This window comes from Phocoena phocoena, chromosome 12, assembly GCF_963924675.1.
Source record: "Phocoena phocoena chromosome 12, mPhoPho1.1, whole genome shotgun sequence".
NCBI lineage: Eukaryota > Metazoa > Chordata > Mammalia > Artiodactyla > Phocoenidae > Phocoena > Phocoena phocoena.
The window spans coordinates 34,026,884-34,042,217 of NC_089230.1; the positions used below are offsets into that span (position 1 = coordinate 34,026,884).

Consider the following 15,334-nt stretch of genomic DNA (forward strand, 5'->3'; position numbering starts at 1 on the left):
CCATGGCCGCTGAGCCTGCGCGTCCGGAGCCTGTGCTCCACAACGGGAGAGGCCACAACAGTGAGAGGCCCACGTACCACCAAAAAAAAAAAAAAATTATTAAAAATTAAAAAAATTTTAATGTGATGAAAGAAAGAAAGAAAGAAAAAGAAAGAGAGAGCAATCAAATGAAAAAACTCCACCAATGATAAGAAGCACTAAAAAGTATACTAAAAAAAAGGCAACAGAACCCTAGGACAAATGGTAAAAGCAAAGCTACACAGACAAAATCACACACAGAAGCATACACATACATATTCATAAAAAGAGAAAAAGGAAAAAAAAAGTATATCGTTGCTCTCGAAGTCCACCGCTTCAATTTTTGGATGATTCGTTGTCTATTCATGTATTCCACAGATTCGGGGTACATCAAGTTGATTGTGGAGATTAAATCTGCTGCTCCTGAGGCTGCTGGGAGAGATTTCCCTTTCTCTTCTTTGTTCACAGAGCTCCTGGGGTTCAGCTTTGGATTTGGCCCTGCCTCTGCATGTAGATTGCCTGAAGGTGTCTGTTCCCGCCGAGGCAGAATGGGGTTAAAGGAGCAGCTGATTTGGGGGCTCTGGCTCACTCAGACCCGGAGGAGGGAGGGGAACAGAATGTGGGGCGAGCTTGTGACGGCAGAGGCTGGCGTGATGTTGCACTAGCCTGATGTGCACCGTGCGTTCTCCCAGGGAAGTTGTCCCTGGATCATGGGACCCTCGCAGTGGCAGGCTGCACAGGCTCCCGGCAGGGGAGGTGTGGATAGTGACCTGTGCTTCCACACAGGCTTCTAGGTGGCTGCACCAGTAGCCTTAGCGTCTCATGCCCGTCTCTGGGGTCCATGCTGATAGCCGCGGCTTGCACCTGTCTCTGGAGTTCGTTTAGGCGGCGCTCTGAATCCCCTCTCCTCACGCACCCCTAAACAATGGTCTCTTGCCTCTTAGGCAGTTCCAGACATTTTCCCAGACCCCCTCCCGGCTAGCTGTGGCGCATTCACCCCGTTCAGGCTGTGTTCATGCAGCCAACCCCAGTCCTCTCCCTGGGATCCGACCTCTGAAGCCTGAGCCTCAGCTCCCAGCCCTCACCCAGCGGGTGAGCAGACAAGCCTCTCGGGCTGGTGAGTGCCGGTCGGCACTGATCCTCTGTGCGGGAATCTCTCCGCTTTGCTCTCTACACCCCTGTGGCTGCGTTCTCCTCAGTGTCTCCAAAGCTTCCCGCCACCTGCAGTCTCCGCCCGCGAAAGGCCCTCATAGTGTGTGACAACCTTTCCTCCTTCACAGCTCCGTCCCACTGGTGCAGGTCCCGTCCCTGTTCTTTTGTCTCTGTTTATTCTTTTTTCTTTTGCCCTACCCAGGTATGGGGGGAGTTTCTTGCCTTTTGGGAAGTCTGAGGTCTTCTGCCAGCATTCAGTAGGAGTTCTGTAGGGGTTGTTCCACATGTAGATGTATTTCTGATGTATTTGTGGGGTGGAAGTAGATCTCCACATCTTGCTCTTCTGTCATCTTGAAGTTCTCCCCCTAAAAATATTAGGAAATTTTAATAGAAAATACCTTCATCAACTATCTTGCATAAAGTATGATAAATAGGTTCCTTTTTTATTTTTACAATTTAAGGGGATTTCATTTTTTTCAAGTCCATTATAAAACACACTGAAACATTTGCCTAACCATGTAGACTGGCTCAAGGCGGTCCATGCTCTAAAACTAATTGTTGAATAACTTTTCAAATATAAGGAGAGGAATTCTTCAGGGTTCCCATCAAGATGAATCACCTTTTACTTATTTCTGCCTTATGTGTCATCATATATAGGACTTAATGCAGATCTGGGACATACTCAATTAGAATAATAAAAGATATTTCACAAAGGAATAAAGTTGAAATAATATTCAGAAATCTGTAATAGAATATTAAAAAAGTAAGATTTTTATTGTGGAAAATATTAGCACCAGCCCTCCCCTCGGCATCTGTTGAGTATATAGAGGTTTATTGTTTTTTTCTGGACAATCTCAGACCTTCAAATAGTGGACATAAAATATACAGCAGTTCCTTAAAAGTTTTTAAGGTAGGAATATTCATAAAGCAAATTTGGACATGAATTTTATATTCACTAGTTTATTTGCTAACTTTAAAATGATTATATTTATTTTTCTAGTAATTAAATTTGTCCTTGTTCCTTTATCTTAAAAGAGATCATGAATCTTCAGTTGTAATATAGGCTCAGTTTGTCCCAGGTGGAAGTTAAGGAGTTCATTATTCTTATCTCTGTCAATTTCCTAATTTACAAATGAGCTGAAGCAATTAATTCTTGCAAGTCTCCTGTATTAATTATAGTGTTAGGCAGGTTTCCTTGTGGTTTTGTAATTCTTTTTGTCACATTTTCACTCTGCTTACTATCTCAGCTTGATACTTGTTGACATGCTGATTCATGTTTTAGTGTACTAGAAGGGTTTTATTCATCTGGAGGAATGAGTGTAAAGAGGTCACACCTTATCATCACACTGGCATTTCTAGTGTGTGTCGAGCATGTATCTCCTTTTAATTTAATTTCTGAAAAATGTACAGGGATTTCTGCAGCTAAGCTGTACAAATCGATAAAATTTGTAATCAAGGCTGTCTAATCTCTAAACCTGATATAAAACTTCACAACTATTGATTACATGTGAAGGTTCTGCAAGCTGTTAATCATGCATGAAAGCATAGAATAAATGGTGGCTTCAGAAAAGGAAATGGACAAATAATCATCACCCCTGCAGTCCTTATCTGTCTTTCTGTTCCCCTGAAGCATGTTACCAGACTTTCATTTTATGAAATCAAATGATGTATTAAAGTGTGTTAACAGCCATTATCACTTTGAAAATTTGTATTACTCTAGCTTTTTTCTATTATAATTTAGAAATTTTCTCATCTTTCTTCAGAAAAGTGATCCAAAGCAAATTAGTTTATTTTGTAAGTTTCCAGAAGGAATGAAAGAAGGGCCTAAGTTGGTGTATTAAAATCATAATCTTTGCTGGGAGTGAAATGAGCCATACATACTTGGAATATCCTTATAATGTAATTGTTGTAGTTTATTTTGGGCAGTATTGGCGGGTCTTCATGCCATAAGATAGCCTCACTTAAAATGGGCCCTCCTAACCTCTCATTTACTATATACTTTATAATAATTTCCGAGTTTGAATTGACTGGCTTGACTCATTCAAGGACAGATGTAAGGTGTTTACAAAGGAGTTACGTAGTTGAGGAAAACATGTACTATTTCTGCATCTAAGTAGTATTAGAGGGATTTGGATAAAAATGTATATGCAAATGTATTTTTCTGTTAGAGCTATCCACTCAAAAGTAAGGAAATTTAGATTATATTGCCGATTCACTTTATATATACCTGTAAACTTATATTGATATAAAAATTAAAATATTTTAATAAATGTTGTGTTGCAGCGATGGATTAGGGTGCTAGAAAATGACTCTAAAGTATTATAGCTTTGAATAAAGTATTGACATGTCTTATACCTCATAGAATTATTAGTCCAATATTTAATATCTTAGTATCTGTGGGAGCATAGTGAAGAAATGAACCTGCCCTCAAACAGCATACAGGAAATAAAGACAGAAATATATTCATTTAAAGTAGTTTTTTAAATCTTATACTGCCACAATATTTGGCACATGCGAGGCCCTTAATAAATGTTTACTTTAATACTAAAAGAATACTAAATAAGCATGTAGTGGCTCAGCACAACTCATTATTAGAGAAATAAAATTTGTAAAGTACCGTTCTATGGAGGGATCACTGGCATAATCTTCACAAAAATATTAAGGTAATTTACCAAGTGAAGAGATTAGGGATAGGGATTATATCAAAATGCTGAACAATTACTAACCACAAAATCTCATCTGTGGCAGAAAGCCTCTGATGATCTTGTCTGGATCACAGATCTGCTGGTGGACTGGCAATTGGCTGGTCTAGATTACCTTTGCTGGCACGACGAGGTGACTAACTCAGCTCTGTTCCAAATGCATTTCTTAGTCCAGAAGAGATGGTGGAGGTGTAAGAGCAAGAGGGGCTCACAGGACTTTCTGAGATACAGGCTGAAAGCACACCGCCACTTTTGCTTCATTCTGTTGACCAAAGCAAGTCATGAGGCAAGCCCCAAATCAAACGATGGGGAAATAAACCCCACTTCTTTGGTGTGAAGGGTTGTAAAATCACATGACCAACAGTGTGGATACAAAGAGAGGTGAAGAATTGGAGCCATCACAGAATTGAGTTCTTAAGTTCTATTTTCATTAGCTCTTGAACATAAAACATATTAAAATTAGTTGCTTTATTGTTCAGAAAATGAAGTTTCCAAGCATATACTATGGGCCAACCACTTTGCTTGGCATACAAAATATTTACCTCAATTTTTAGTACAACCTAAGAAGTGTGTCATTTATCTTCTTTTTAGGGGTGGAGAAGGCGTTGAAAATTCCCTCTAGAGTTTTGTCATTGCTGTATACAGCTCCTCTCCAGTCATCTTATTTTATACACTGTATATTATGAAGTAGTTTTTTCCATATTACTTTTTTAGGGTAATATACAGCTCACTGTACGTTTTTGTATGTGATTAATGCTGTTGCTAAACATTTTTATGAAAAATAAAGTTTGTTTTTACACTAGGAGTAGATTATTCTCTTCTTTTTTCCTTCAATAAATTTTTTTAAATGCCTTTTCTCTTTCTATTTTATGTTTTATCCAAGTATAGGTGGTTAGCTATACAAAATGTTTTATTTTTTGCATTGTTTAAAGTATAACATATAAGCAGAATATGCAGTATGAGAGATGAATTGAAGTAGATTGATTGTAATTACATGGTTCTTCCAACAGAGTCTGGTATTATTAGATAAAAATTTAAGTGAAAAACATTAAAGGGCCCCTAAATTTTCAACTCCCCATGTTTTGAGAATTAGGTTTAATAAGACATTCAATAAGATTTATCTATTGGAAAAATAGTTCCTTTTGTCTTTTTTTTCCACGTCCCTTTGGTAGTAAGTTCTTTTGAAAATCAGTTTCCTTAGCATTATTGTAGAGAGTATGCAAATGTTATTAGAATTATCTGATGAACTTCAGTCAGATTCTTGAGAGCAGTGAAGATGACATATTTTGGTTTAATTTGATGATGTGCTTAGTATTGTTCTGATGGTACTGGGTAAATATTTCTGTGACTCTGCAGGAGAGCTGAGTGAGCCATGCACCCCCTGTCATTCTATATCCCCTGAGGGCAAACATGTCATTTCAACAACACAGCCAGAAAGCCAAAAGAGCTGACAGTTGGTTTGTGGTTATTCCTGGACCTGTGGCTCCCTCATATTACAGTGCTAATCAAGTCATCTCACCAACTTATCATTAACTCAATTTGACCCGTGGGAGCAGAGATGAAATCTTTCTGGCAAGACTAATGAAGCTCTAAGACTGAAAAGATGTGCAGTGTAAAACCTTGATTATCCTCAGTCATTACCATGAGGAAAAGAATAAAAATACAAAGCATCAATAGAGAAAAGTAAAGACAATGTCTTCCAAAGCACTTCAGTTTTTTCCTCCCCCAAGGTATGCCAATGTTTTCTTCCTTTTAAAAAAAAAAAAAAAAAAATTCAACCTTGTTCAGAAATTTCATCTCAATTATTTTTTATTTTACACCAACAAATATTTTCTCTAACAGTCAGGAAGTTCACTTTCCTTGTGTTTGTTTTGATAAATGGAATGGAAATTGTGCTTTGCAGTCAGCTTCTAAGATTTCTGATGAAAAGGCAGCCAGGAGCAAGAAGCTCCCTGTCATGCTTCAGTGTCCTTAGTTTGTGACATCTTTGACAACATCTTCCTTTTCTTCTTGGCATGAGCTTTGGGACATCTTCTATTTCTCTCTGACTGACAGCTGGATAATAAGTTTTATCATTAAAAACTGATTCTAGGGAAATGTGATCCCTGCCCTCGATTCTCTTGTAGCTGCTAAAGCTTTTGTTTTCACAACTCTTTCAGAGTAACCGAGATTATCACTAGAGAAGGACCTGGATATTGACCTGTCGTGTCATGTGTTGTTTAACAAATGCCCAAAATTGAATTTCCTTTTATCTGTTATCTAGAACCACTTATTAAATCATCTTGCTGTTGAGAGGTGACTCAAAGTCAACAGGTCCTGTTTACTCATGTTGCCTTAATTTTTCTTAATCTTCAGAGGATTATTAAGTAGTTCTTCATTTTATCCTATCAAGTTGTGTTAAATATTTGACACAAAAACTATTACAAGCATAAATCCCATGCTTGATCTGTTTAGAATTTAAGTAAGGGCAGTGATATGTTATTTCTTTATTTATCTGCTAATTGTATATTACTGGTCATAGATTTGATATGTAACTTTTCTGCTATTTCTTTTTATTTCTTCTTGATTTCATGTGGCTTTTCTCACTGTAACAACTAGGAAATAGGTGAACAATAAAAGGAAAAATGGAATGGGAAAAATGGAATGATCAACTTTTGGCAGAAAAATAAAGAAAACCATTGTCTCCTGAAGTCACACTCCTTCTTGGCCCCTTATTCTCCCCTAACACATTGCAACCTTTGGATTTTTCCACTTCCAGTGTCTGCACACTTGACAAAACCTCCAAATTAATTTTTCTAAAGTAGTTAATTAATTGTGTTAATTTCCTGCTCAAGTTACTTTCCATTGGCTCTTAGATCAAGTTACCTCTTATCATGACATCCAAAGTTTTTCCAATCTTTTCCCAACCCATTTTTCCTATATAACCTCCTATTAGATAACTTGTACAGCAACCAAGTGGGATTACATATTTTTTCCAATTGTATTTGTATTTATTCATCTTGTTTCCTCTGCATTTTTATTATTTATCCAAATTATGTCTATAGATCTTCCTGCCTTACCCATTGAGACCAAATGCAAATAGCTCTTCCATTCGACAGGTGGAAGTTGTTTCTCTCTTGAATTCCTATAGTATTTTATTCCATTCATATACCATTTATATCATACTGCTTTAATTTTTTTTCTTAGCTTATCATCTTTACTGAATAAATGTTAAGCTCCTTGAGGTCTATTATTGTTTTATTCACTTTAGAATCCTCCACAGTGTCTGGTATCATACACTTTATATAATAGGCAATCTATTTTTGTTTCACAATAGATGGATTACTTGTTCAAAATATTTTAATATGATCCTCTGCTGCATGAAGGTCACTCCCTTGCTATATTTATTCCCAAGTTTCTGCCAGAATTTTGCCCCACGACTTTTTCCAATTCCTTGTTTCTCTCCCAAATTTCCTTTTACTAGAAAAGCAAAATGAGACAGAAGGAAAGAGAACTGTTTTATAAACACATGTATGGAATACCTAACAAAAATTTGAAAATGGAAAGTAAAAAATTGGGAAGAAGAAAGAACGTTTAGTAAATTTCAAACCACCTGACAAGTAGTGCATTGATGAATGTGATCCCCATTGTTTTATCATCATTGTGGTGACCTATGTTGTTATAAATACTGTTTACTGTGACGCCTCTATGTGCCATTCACCACACTAGGTCATTTCTTTAAATTATTTAATCCTTAAAACAGCACTTATGCCCAGCTTTATATAACATAGTGAGTCCTGAGCAATATCCTTCTACTTCCGTTTATTCTACAAAAGTTAATTATTCCAATTTTAAAAGTTTAAATTTTTACTTATGCATTCATATCTCAGAAATACAACACAGTTATTGGTGAGGCATAAGACTAATGGATCAGGTTGAGGAATTTAGGTAATTTTCTTGTCGAATTCTCTGATAGAATTTTCTTTGAATGGATCTCATAGTAGTAGAACAGTCTCAAGTCCCTGCTGTTTATATCCTGATTTTTAAAAATCTATGTATACGTGGTTGTCAGCCCATGTCAGAGCTAACAGACTTCAGAGGTGTTGCCTAGCAGAGTGCCTATTGTATGCGTGTATGTATATGTATGTGCTTATATATGTATATGTGAATATATACATAGATGTACATGCATGGATACATATATGTGATTATAACATATATGTAAATACAGCTGAGAATATCCAACCTCAATAAAAACTGGAAAAAATAAAGCACATGTCAATTAAATAACTGTAATTAGACAGTGACTTCCTCTGAATTACTACAGATGCCTTAGAGCTCAAAATAATTGAATTTTGACTTTAGATGTGTTTCTGCATACGTGTGTGTGTGTGTTTACTTTGTTGTATGTTGGTTTCTGAATATTGCCCTAGATGGCAGTAAGATTATATTTTAAGTCACTATTTTAGTAATAACAATTCATTTTGCAGCATTTCTTCAAGCCATTGTGAAAAATATAGATTTTATATACCATATTGACCTCGTAGAAAGATTCTTTGCCTATTAAAAAGCTATTTCTTTGTTTTTTTACCAGTTAATAAAGTGTTGGCAACTGATATTATGATTGTGGTTTATGCACATATGTATAGGATTTCTAAAGCTACCTTTTCCAGATTTTAAATTAGAGTTTTAAAGTCTAATTTATATTAGTGTCAAAGCTAGCAGCATTTAAATACACCAAAACAATTCTCACTCAAAGTGAACTCTATGTATTTTTTTACATACTACCAATACATAATAAATATATCTTTTGTCAACTCTTAAAAATGAATAATTGAGGATGTAGAGCTATTGTGTCTTTCACAGTGTCTGGGTATGCTTTTATTTTACTTTTTTTTTTTTTAATTTCAAATACAAGAATAAAAAGAGTGGGGGTAGTGAGTTACTTCTGCTTTTGACAGCAAGTCCCTCAGTATGCACACATTTACATCTCTTCTGGCTCTTCCAAGCCTAGAGAAACACCAAGTTCCTCCAAACTTTGACTTGCTCTAGGGCTATTCAGAATGTCAAGCAGTTCTAATAGGCAGTCAGCTAGCTGCAGCAGCTGAGCAGAAATTGAATAGCACATATATTCCCTATTTTCAGTGCTCCATAAAAGGGTTGAATAAAGGAAGCCGAAAGGCAAAAGAAATTGGATATAATGAGATTAGTTAGGAGAAGAAAATTTCTATTTATTTTTATAATTATTTAACTTTATAAATTGAGAAATTTTTTAAATTATTTTATTATTAGTTTGGGAGAAAATGTAAATATGTAGTCAGTAATTTGACAGGCAAATTGTAGAGTCTTTTAGTACATGAAGTGTTAAGTAGGTTTTTTTTTTTTTACCATTTTGCATTCCCACTTTTTTTCCACATTCATATGTACACTTTTTTTATCTCTTTTTTTTAAAAGAGGCCTCTAAATTTGCTGTTCAGAAATATAGTCCTTCTGTGATGACTAAAGTCATGTGTAAACTTTAAACCATTCCTATGAATATCCACTTTTTTGTTGTTTTTTGTTCTGTTTTTTGGTGTTTTATTGGTCTTGTAGTTTCTACTCATTGCCAAAGTTACTAAGGTAAAATTTTCCTCCACTCCTACCAATGAAGTTGTGTCATACATCTGTAAAACAGATTCTTTTTAAATCGTTATTTCATTTTATTTATTTATTTATTTAATTTGCGGTACACAGGCCTCTCGCTGTTGTGGCCTCTGCCGTTGCGGAGCACAGGCTCCGGACGCGCAGGCTCAGCGGCCATGGCTCACGGGCCCAGCCGCTCTGCAGCATGTGGGATCTTCCTGGACTGGGACACAAACCTGTGTCCCCTGCATCAGCAGGCGGGCTCTCAACCACTGCACCACCAGGGAAGCCCTCATTTTATTTTTTAATACATTATACCCCCTTTACTTATGTCTTTGACCCCTCATCCCCTGCTTCTGGCAACTGCCAATCTGTTCTCTCTAACTGATCTATGATCTTGGTTTTTTGGTTATTTTTTGTTTTTGTTTTTAAGACCCCACACATAAGAGAGATTATATGGTATTGTCTTTCTCTGTCTGATTTATTTCATTTAGCATAATACTGTGGAAGTCTATCCATGTTGCTGCAAATGTCAAGATTTTGCTGTTTTTCATGGCTTAATAATACTCCGTGGTATATATGCATAGATATGTATATGTAAACACATTTTCTTTACTCATTCATCCCTTGATGGACACTTGTGTTGTTTCCTTGTAAATAGTGCTGCAGTGAACATGTGGGTGCATATATCTTTTCAGTTAGTGTTTTTATTTTCTGCAGATAAATACCCCAAAGTGGAATTGCTGAATCATATGGTAGTTCTGTTTTTAATTGAGGAACCTTAATACTGTTTTCCATAGTGGCTGCACCAATTTATATTCCCAACAGTGAACAAGGGATCCCTTTTCTCCACATCCTCACCAACACTTGTTATTTTTTGTCTTTTTGATGACAGCCATTTTGAGAGGTGTGAGGCAATATCTTGTACTTTTGGTTTGCATTTCCCTGATGATTACTGACGTTGAACATCTTTTCATGTACCTGTTGACCATCTGTATGTCTTGTTTGGGAAAATGTCTATTTGGATCTTGTGCCCATTTTCTAATCAGCTTATTTGGGATTTTTTGCTATTGAGTTGTAGGAGTTCTTTATATATTTTGGATATTAACTACTTATCAGATATATGATTTGCAAATATTTTCTTCCATTCAGTAAGTTACCTTTTCATTTTGTTGATGGTTTCCTTTGCTGTGCAGAAGCTTTTTAGTATGATGTAGTCCCATTTATTTATTTTTGCTTTTGTTGCCTTTGCTTTTAGTGTCAGATTCAAAAAAATCATGGCCTAGACCTGTGTCAAGGAGCTTACCACCTTTTTGTTTTTCAGGAGTTTTATGGTTTCAGGTCTTACTTTCAGGTCTTTAATCCATTTTGAGTTAATTTTTGTATATGGTGTAAGACAGTGGTTGTGTTTCACTCTTTTGCATATGACTGTCCAGTTTTCCCAACACCATTAAATGAAGAGATAGTTCTTTCCCCATTGTATATTCTTGACTCCTTTGTCATAAGTTAATTGACCAGATACGTGTGCATTTATTTCTGCGCTCTCTATTCTGTTCCATTCATCTTTGTGTCTGTTTTAGTACAAATATCATATCGTTTTAATTATTTTAACTTTGTAATATAGTTTGAAATCAGAGAGCGTGATACCTCCAGCTTTGTTCTTTTTTCTCAAGATCACTTTGGCTATTTGGAGTTTTTTTGTGGTTTCATACAAATTTTAGGATTATTTGTTTTATTTCTTCAAAAAAATGCCATTGGAACTTTGATCGGGATTGCACTGGATCTGTAGATTGCTTTCAGTAGTATGGCCATTTTAACAATATTGATTTTTCCAATCCATGAGCGCTGAGTATCTTTCATTTGTGTCTTCTTCAATTTCTTTATGCTTTTCTTAGTCTTTTAAAGTTGTATTAGTATGCAGGGTAAGTGCAAATTGAATAGTGGTATAAAATGAAAAGATGTATGAAAGAGAATGATCACTCAGAAAAAGCGAAGTTTATAAAGGAATAAGATGTCAGGTTCAAAATGAAGGGTGTATGAAAACAGGTATATGACTACTAGACCTAAAAAAAATTAAAGCAGAGGGATAAATATTTATTGGTGTTTTCTCTTATTGTTGTATGGGATATTTGCATTCATATGCATCAGGTATTTTCTGGAGAAATTTCTCAATCTAGACACTTTTAGAACAACATATGGACTAACTGCAATGTGGCCACTCAGTTGTATCTGATTGCTACCTAACAGGCAGCAAAGTCACAATTTATCTGGGAAGTTTTTGGATGATCCTGCCTGTAAGTGCCTGGCCAGTTTGTGGGCAGTGATGCCAAAGACTGTGTTTTTAGTCTAACTAGACGGAAAGGAAAATGTCATCATCTCACTCTTGTGCCTGGCGGGGAAAATGATAACATAGTGCTAGACATATAAAGAGATTTTTTAAAATGATTAAAAGACCACATCTTTCTTCCAGCCTACTTAACACTAAACAAAAGTGGTAAAATAGGGGGACTAGATATTGTAAACAATCAGAAGATCAGACAGAATTTAAAACCAAACTTTGGATTCTACCAAAGATTAATTTGCATATATATATATTTTTTTTAATAGTTTTGAGGTTTTAAATTAAATGGCCACAGGAGTGTACTTCAGATTTCACATTAAATATATTGAACTGGAATCCCAATTTGGGTTTGCCATCTGTGTGCCATGCTGATTATTTTTACACAACTAAGATTTTAATCTCAAAAACGAAAATTTATAAAAACACCCATATTGGGCTTTTTGTATTACTTATTTTTCTTCATTTTTCCCTACTGATTTCTATTTTTCATGAGCACTAACAATCCCTAGTGAGTTAATGGAGGCACCAACAAGGCCTCAACCTTGACCTTGACTTTAATCTCTTTGTCAAATCAATGTATTAAAGTTTTGCTGTTTATTGGTTTGTTTACTGTGTAGACTTTGCCATGGCCATGACTTTCATAGGGTAATTATTTTGATTAAGTTAGATGATTAAAGTTAGTCTTGCATGAGAAAATTATACACTTGGGAAGCAGTGATGGATGGATTCCAGTCTTCAGAGTGTTTAGTTCTGCCAGCATTTTCCAGTTGAATGGAAATTCACTTCCCAGTTTGGTTTCGGTGACACTGGATGGATTGTCAGACCTGAGCATTTCCTAGAGAAAGACAAAAAGAGATCAAGAAGGATAGATGACAATGTGAATATCCACATGTGTTCTTGCAATTTTTCTCAGATATTTTTCTGCTTTGATGAACAACATCATTACTGAAATAATAAATGTTAATTAATATCTGCATCATTTTTGTAAGTGGTAGTTTAGTGTTACGATTAGACTAATTAGTATACAGCATAGCTTGGTGACATGACAAATCAGAGAGCAGAACATGTTGACTCTTATCCATTATGATGTATTAGCCAATTCACTTGCTCAATAATGACCAGAGAAAGATGGGGAATAGGGCAGTAACAACAGAAACAACTATAAAAGCATTGTGGCCACATTTTCAAGTTTTTATTTTTCTGCCATGTTCCTGAGTACTATGGATTGTGGACATTTTACTTCCCATTTCTTTTCCCATTGGTAAATCATAGCCCTAACAGAAACCTTTAAGAATAAGATCATAAGTAATAAAGAAAATGAGAATAAACGATGACTTCCAGATTTTCCTAGGTTTACACATGCTATGTCATGCTCAGTGTTAAATTTTTTCAAGATTATTCATGGTAAAGTTGACAGCTATCTGTGTCTTTGATTTATTTTTCAGAACCTATGCGAACCCCAAAGACTTTAAAGATTGCCGAGATACAGGCAAGACGCATTGCTGTGGACTGGGAATCCCTGGGTTACAACATCACTCGTTGCCACACTTTTAATGTCACTATCTGCTACCATTACTTCCGTGGTCACAATGAGAGCAAGGCAGACTGTTTGGACATGGACCCCAAAGCCCCTCAGCATGTTGTGAACCATCTGCCACCTTATACAAACGTCAGCCTCAAGATGATTCTAACCAATCCAGAAGGCAGGAAGGAGAGTGAAGAGACGATTATTCAAACTGATGAAGATGGTATGCTCTACTTCCTTACTTTTAAAGGGAGGAATTATATGACAAGAATTATGTACTTGCTTACAGTTTTGCCTAGAGTCCCGAAAATTGAATTGGATTCCGAAATCTGCTAAATACTTTTAACGGGGTTAACTTTGGAAAGGATTTGCCCTTAACAAAAACCTTAATATTCTTCAGGGTAGCATCAAATACGAAATGAACGATTCCTTTACTGTTTTCCATTTTTATACAATATTAGAAAAGTAGCAACTACACTGAAAGTCTAACTAAAGTTTTTATCAAATGTTCAGAAATAATTTTCACCATTTGTGGCACTACATCGATTACCTATTGGTGAAATGCACTTAGTTAAAATTTTAGTTTTTTGCATTTTACAGATCAGTAGTAATAGCTTTCATTTCCTTTAGATTTGAAAGCAGCATTGTTTACCTATTCTATTCATTTTTAGATAGTTTTATGTAATTATAAAAATAAAAGGAGGTCAAAGTTTATATGTTTAAGTCTAAATAAAGGTCCTTATCAGATATTGGCAAGCTATCATCTTTTATCCATCTTTTTACCACCCAAGTAATTGAATTATAACTTGCCCAATTTCTATGTGTGTATTACTTCTAAATTATTGAATAATAAGAAGAAACAGTTATATTAAAAGTTACACACACATACTATAGTATGTCATTAATGTGAATTTGAATACATATTCTGATTTAAAAAAATGTATCCGAGACAAAAATAATTAATAATAACACTGTATTCTTCCAATGTAAGACATTTTATTTGCAATATTTCCTTTTATGAATGAAAGCGTGCAGGGGGAAAAAGTGTGCTATATAGTGAATTGAGGCAAAACCGAACTGGGAGTCAGGAATCATGAGTTTTCAGTCCTGGCTCTAATAACTCTGTAACCTTAGCAAACCCTTTCACCCCTCTAGTTCTCTAGTTCTCAACTATATATGAAAAGGTTAAATTAGACGATCTCTAAGGTTCCATCTACAATTTTTTTTTTTTTTTTTTTTTTTTTTGCGGTACGCGGGCCTCTCACTGTTGTGGCCTCTCCCGTTGTGGAGCACAGGCTGCGGATGCGCAGGCTCAGTGGCCATGGCTCACGGGCCCAGCCGCTCCGCAGCATGCGGGATCTTCCCGGACCGGGGCACGAACCCGCGTCCCCTGCATCGGCAGGTGGACTCTCAACCACTGCGCCACCAGGGAAGCCCCCATCTACATTTTTATTTGAGTTTCAGAAAACAGGATGTATTTGATACCTGAGTGTTCCCAATTTCCCTCGAGTTCTGAACTTTAGGCTCAGATGTATATTTTGATGCCTACCAAGTATGAGATTGCCATAAAATGGGTCAATATTCCATAGTTTCTAGAAATTCTCCTTATTACTTCAAGCTTTCTCACTCTGAGAAATGGAAATGATCTTGGATTGTTCTGGTTTTTTGTTGTAATAAAGGGAAGTGAAAGCCTTTTAACCTCATTTAGCTCAGATTTTCAAGGAAACAATATTGTCCTAAAATTATGCATATTCATAAAATTTCAAAGAATAAACCTAAGAATTATTCATGATAAATGTATTTTTGTCATCTTTGAGACAATAAAACACAGTCACCTCAGCTATCATGTTTGAACTTGCACTTAATCAAAACATTAACAACATTTTAAAGAACAAACCCTGCTTTTATACATAAACACACAAACACTTGTATTACCCCCCTGCCCCCCCACAACACACACACAACACATGCTTATGAAAGAAACAGTGGTTGAGT

General features: G+C 35.9%; 1 protein-coding gene across 5 annotated transcripts in view; it reads left to right on the forward strand.

Annotated features, from left to right (window-relative positions):
* The window catches only part of PTPRK (protein tyrosine phosphatase receptor type K), a 568,012-nt gene that overhangs the window by 436,333 nt on the left and 116,345 nt on the right, over positions 1–15,334 (forward strand). For all 5 annotated transcript variants that reach the window (XM_065888558.1, XM_065888557.1, XM_065888559.1 and 2 more), the window contains one exon: positions 13,260–13,562. In XM_065888558.1, coding sequence (XP_065744630.1) covers positions 13,260–13,562 — 303 coding nt within the window. The remainder of the gene's footprint in view (positions 1–13,259; positions 13,563–15,334) is intronic.